At 42.6% G+C, this 6,029-nt stretch overlaps 1 protein-coding gene across 1 annotated transcript; it reads left to right on the forward strand.

Moving 5' to 3' along the window:
- Positions 1–2,997: 2,997 nt before the first annotated feature.
- Positions 2,998–5,515, forward strand: LOC130933865 (uncharacterized). The gene is made up of 3 exons (XM_057863473.1): positions 2,998–3,744; positions 3,898–5,367; positions 5,477–5,515. The coding sequence occupies exons 1-3, from the start codon at positions 2,998–3,000 to the stop codon at positions 5,513–5,515; spliced, it is 2,256 nt and encodes a 751-aa protein (XP_057719456.1).
- The last annotated feature ends 514 nt before the right edge of the window (positions 5,516–6,029 follow it).

Raw genomic sequence — 6,029 nt, forward strand, 5'->3', positions numbered from 1 at the left:
TTAATTAATTAAATTCAAATAAAAGATTTGAACACTTAATTATTAGATTACTTTGATATTTATCAAAAAGCCAAAAGTGATAATCATGCAGCTTTATTTTTTAAAAGTTTATTTAGAATTATAGCAAATACAGATTATACTCGTTATAAATAATGAAAAACTATTAAGCCTACAAATTTAGTCAAATAATAAAACCAACAACTTGAATCTAAAATCATACCCTTGATCAACAATATTGCTTAATAATTGATAGGAATCATTGCGTATATGATCACTCCATCAAATTCAAATTCAATTCTATCCGAGTTATATGGTATTTGAAATTATTTATAAAAAAAACAAATAACTCGTTTCAATTTATTTTAGATATTAAATTTAAATACAAGTTTTGGCAATCACCTCACAAAGTCACCCTTTGGAGGCTACAAACAGCAAAGTAATCGCTACCTTGTATTCATTAAGGACAATATATTACACAGTCACACATATTATTGCTAAGAGACGTGCTATATATTTATATGTTTAGTATATATGAACATCTTCATAAGAATTATATGTGTGAAAAAATGGAACAAAGAAAAAAAAATCCATGAAATACTACTTGCAAGTTGCAATAGGGCAGTGATCAGAGGTTATTACTTTGCATAGATGTAATAATTTTAATTGAATAAGAATAACAATATTCGTACATCAAATATTTCTGACACTTATATAAAAATATAATTATTATTAATTAATTATATATTTAAATTATTTTTAATTAATAAAATAAAATATATATATATATTAATTGTTAAAAATTATTATTTACTTAGTATGTGTAATGAGATTATTTTAATAATGTGCATTATATTTTTAAAAACGTAATTTTTTTTAAAACAACAAGATGAGGTAAGTCATTTTTGTTTTGTCATATCGACACATTCACGTACTCTTTTTTATATATATATAGAAAAAAAAGGCTTTCATTTAAGGAAATATCCTAACAACACTTATAAATGGAAAAAAATGTTAGATCTAAAACTAAAAAATAAAATAGATAATTTTTATGTTGAATTATAGTTTAAAATGAGGCACAATATTCGATTACAAAAAATTTTACAAGACAGAAACAGAAATAAAAAATTGTCTCTTTAATTTTTAAATCTACACAGAAAATGCTGCAACACAGAAAAAATATCTTTTTTTCGAATAAATTTAAAAGCTTTCTAAATCTAAAAATATTTTTATGAATAATTTTTTTTGGTTGTATCTTCATTCTAAATCTACAATAATATATAGAAAAAGACACCCATAAAAAAGATCAATTATCAATAAACTACAAATAAAAAAGAACAATTACAAATGAATTATTTCAAATTTAAATTTCGATCAGATCTAAATATCTGAAAGAAAAACAGAAAAAATAAGAACATTAACTTGAGAAAAGGGAAAAGAAAGAAAGGTAAAAGACGAGTAAAAAAAGAAAACGAGACGATAAAACTATAGAAGTAGTCATTAAAATCAGCTACTAATATAAAATACATATTAAAAATAAATAAAATTACATATATATTTATACATAAATACATACATAACTAATTTTAGTATATAAAAAATATGTTTGTTCCCCAATATAGTTGTCACTAGAGGAAGCCTTACAGTATAGTTAAGTCATTTCTAACTTGTACAGAGAAGTCTCAATTTTTATAAATAGTCACAACTTAATTTGGGCTCGGGCTGAAGGATCAAAGAATATTGAAGCCCAAAATGACTGAATCAAAACAACATTTTTTGAGCTTTAACAAAATTTCATATGAAAATTTGAAAATAGAAAAATAAAATTACAAGTTTGAAGCAAATAATTATGATTAGTTGGTACTTTTTTTATTCACTTCCTTTATATATTTGGATAGTTTGATTTGTTAAACTATGCAATATCATATATGTACGAATGTATCCCCCCCAACCAAAAAACCCCACCGATTGAACAGTTCAATTAGTCCAACTTGATTATTTATTATTGAAACATATTTATATTTCAAAATGTGCATTTTCACCAATTATTGAAACACACCCATGTGTCTCCCTGAACAAGAACCACATCCACACGTCACATCGATCTTGGAGGACGATGAGAATTTATTTAACACAAAACAAACACAAGTGTAACAAATATATATATTCTTCCGAGCAATTTTGGTTAAGAAATAACATAGTTAAGTTGTGGTAAACATGTATACCTCAAAGATAACATATACTAGGTTGCAATATATATTAAACATACATTAATTAAGTTCTTCATGCTTGTATTATTTTTATGGATATTTTATTTTTTGTGTGTGTTTTGAAGTAGAAATCCAGGGTCCACTAAATCCGTGCTTAAATCTAACTATATTGTAGGTGTGAAAATAAAGAGACACGTGAATTGACGAAAATGTACCCCTCATAAGTCCTTTAATTTGTATCCAATGTTCCACAATTAATAATCCTACAATAACATAATGGAATGTATAATAATAAATTAATTTTCTACGAGGCGTTCTTTCTTCTTGTTACGGCCCGGCCCAAAATCAACACGGGCCGACCCGACCCAAGCAATACCCGACCCGGACACGCGTCCCCCAACCGACCCGGACACGCGTCCTGTACAGCTCACACACGGCTGCAGGACAGCGTCCTTGGGAATATGGGCCTGTCCCATGAGGGGCCCACTACTGACATGTATATAAGGGGAAGATTGGCTCTTCCCCCGAGGTACGTCACATTCTCTCACCCCATTATCTCACCCCATTATTCTGCCCGCCTGCACATTACTGACTTGAGCGTCGGAGTGTCTTTGCAGGTGGCACCCCCCTTCGTCCGTTCACCAGCCCAAGTGCTCGTTAGCTCGGCAGACCCACAATCAGTGCGACCAGGACTAAGACATCCTCACCTATCCACCCTTGCATCTTCTGTTCTCCCGACCTGTTCGGAAGCCGACGAACGAACATTGGCGCCGTCTGTGGGGACGTCTAAATGGAGGTTGTACTGGGTCCCGGCGACCAAGGCCGGGCTGCCGGAGCGGAGGGGGCAGCCTCCATCGCCTCGCAAGGAGGGCGGCGAAGGTCCCCCCGTCAACACACGAGGACACGACCCTTCGGAGGAACGGGCGGCGATAGCGCCGTAATAATGCAAGAGCTACGCCACAGAGTCCAGAACCTGGAGCGACAGCTTGCCAACCGGGAGCGGGACGGACGATCTACCGATCCGAGCTACACCCCGTCTCCCGGGAGCGAGGAGGAAGACTCTCGCCGAAGCCGCCCGCGGACTGAAGCGGAGAGCTCGCGGGAGGAATCACCCATAGTGAGGAGACGAAATGACACGATTATCTACTCCCGCGGCAGACCAACCCATCGAGCGACAAGAGGTCGCGAAGACGGAAGAACACGACAACCTGTGATAATGGGCGCCACCCCGTTCCACCGATCTATCCTCGAGGTCCGGCTGCCGAAACACTTCGACAAGCCAACGGACATGAGGTACGACGGAACTCAAGACCCTCTAGAACACCTCACGGCCTTTGAGGCCAGGATGAATCTAGAGGGAGTAGGCGACGAAGTAAGATGCCGCGCCTTCCCGGTGACCCTAGCAGGACCAGCGAGCAGATGGTTTAACGGCCTCCCTCAAGGTTCCATCTACAATTTCTCAGACATCAGCCGCGCATTCCTGGCTCAATTTACAACGCGAATAGCAAAGGCCAAGCATCCTATCAACCTTCTCGGGGTAACCCAGAGACAGGGAGAGCCGACCAGGAGGTACTTAGATCGGTTCAACGACGAATGCTTGGAAATCGACGGCTTAACCGACTCGGTGGCCAGTCTCTGCCTGACGAACGGCCTCCTCAACGAGAACTTCCGAAAACACCTTACCACGAAGCCGGTTTGGACAATGCATGAAATCCAAACGGTGGCCAAAGAGTACATAAACGACGAGGAGGTCAGCCGAGTAGTGGCTGCCAATAAGCGGCAGTCCGGTTACGGCCAGGCTCGTCAGCCCGGTGGCGACGGGGAGAGAGCAAAAGAGAAGGCTAGGGAGGAGGCATCAAACAAAGCACCTAGGCCGTTTCCTCGAGTCGGGAAGTTTACTAACTACACTCCGCTCACCCTCCCCATCGTGGAAGTCTATCAGCAAATAGCTGAAAAGGGAATTCTTCCGAAGCCCCGACCACTCAAGGACCGCACGGGTGGAAACAAGAACCTTTATTGCGATTACCATAAGGGATATGGCCACCAAACACAGGACTGCTTCGACCTGAAGGATGCATTAGAACAAGCGATAAGGGAAGGAAAGCTAGCAGCGTTCTCCCATCTCATCAGGGAGCCGAGAAGGCGTTATCGTGAGCAAGACGAGGAAGGCAAGACACGCTCGGCCAAACGGCGACCGGAGCCCGAAGACAGAGACCACGGCCTCACGGTGATAAACGTGGTAACGGCAAAAAACGCTGCACCAAAATCCCGGTCGGCACACAAGAAAAACGCCAAGGTTCTGGCGATCTCATCTCCACCTGTGCAGAGTACCAAAAAACCTCCGTCCATTTCTTTCGGCCCAGAAGATCAATGGTTCAGCGACGCCCCGGAAAACCCTCCCATGGTCATAACGGCCAGAGTGGGAACCGGCCTCGTCAAACGGATCCTTGTCGACACTGGGGCTGATTCAAACATCATGTTCCGCAATGTGTTCGACGCACTGGGGCTGAAGGATGCCGACCTGACGACCCACCAGCACGGGGTTATCGGGTTAGGCGACCACTTCATCAAACCAGACGGAGTCATTTCCCTAACGATCTCGGTAGGACAGATGCAAGGCCGAAGATCGGCGATGGCCGAATTCGTGATCCTCCGAGACTCCACAGCCTACAACATCATCTTGGGAAGAAAAACAATCAATGATTTTGAAGCCATAATCAACACCAAGCTACTAGTTATGAAGTTTGTCACCGATGATGGATCCATAGGGACCATAAGAGGAGACCTCGAGACGGCGGTCGCTTGTGACAACGCCAGCCTTTCCCTCAGAAAGAAGTCCAAGGAAGCATCTGGCGTATTCCTAGCCGACCTCGACGCCAGAGTAGAGGACAACCCGAGGCCGGAACCAGAAGGGGACCTGGAGAAATTTAGCATCGGTGACGAAGGGGAAAAGTTCACATTCGTTAACAAGAACCTCCCACATGAGTTGAAGGAGCCTTTGATTGAAATGATAAGGGCCAACAAAGACCTGTTCGCATGGACGCCAGCCGACATGCCGGGCATTGATCCACAAATCATCTCACACCACCTAGCCGTCAAGCCGGAAGCACGCCCAGTGGCTCAACGAAGGAGAAAGATGTCGGCGGAAAGAGCAGAGGAGGTAGCCAAGCAAACGGCCGGCCTCCTAGAAGCAGGCTTCATACGAGAAGTGGACTACTCTGACCTTAACAAAGCATGCCCCAAAGACTGCTTCCCCCTCCCCAACATAGATGCACTCGTCGACGCCGCGGCGGGGTACCGATATCTGAGTTTCATGGACGCCTACTCCGGTTACAATCAGATACCGATGCACCGACCAGACGAAGACAAAACGGCGTTCATAACGCCAGGAGGAACTTTCTGCTACAAGGTAATGCCGTTTGGCTTGAAAAATGCAGGGGCGACATATCAAAGGCTGATGAACAGGATATTCCACGACCTCGTAGGGAAAACGGTCGAAGTTTACGTGGACGACATCCTGGCAAAAACAACACGACCTGACGACCTCCTAGACGACCTGGCAAGTGTGTTTGCGTCCCTCCGTCAACATGGTATGAGGCTGAACCCCCTCAAGTGCGCCTTCGCCATGGAAGCCGGCAAGTTCCTGGGATTTATGATAACTCAGAGAGGGGTAGAAGCCAACCCGGAGAAATGCCAGGCAATACTTCAAATGAAGAGCCCGGGCTGTGTCAAGGACGTCCAGAGGTTGGCAGGGCGATTGACATCACTTTCCCGGTTTCTCGGGGCCTCGGCGACAAAGGCCCTGCCATTCTTCAACCTCAT

Source organism: Arachis stenosperma, chromosome 6 (assembly GCF_014773155.1).
Source record: "Arachis stenosperma cultivar V10309 chromosome 6, arast.V10309.gnm1.PFL2, whole genome shotgun sequence".
NCBI lineage: Eukaryota > Viridiplantae > Streptophyta > Magnoliopsida > Fabales > Fabaceae > Arachis > Arachis stenosperma.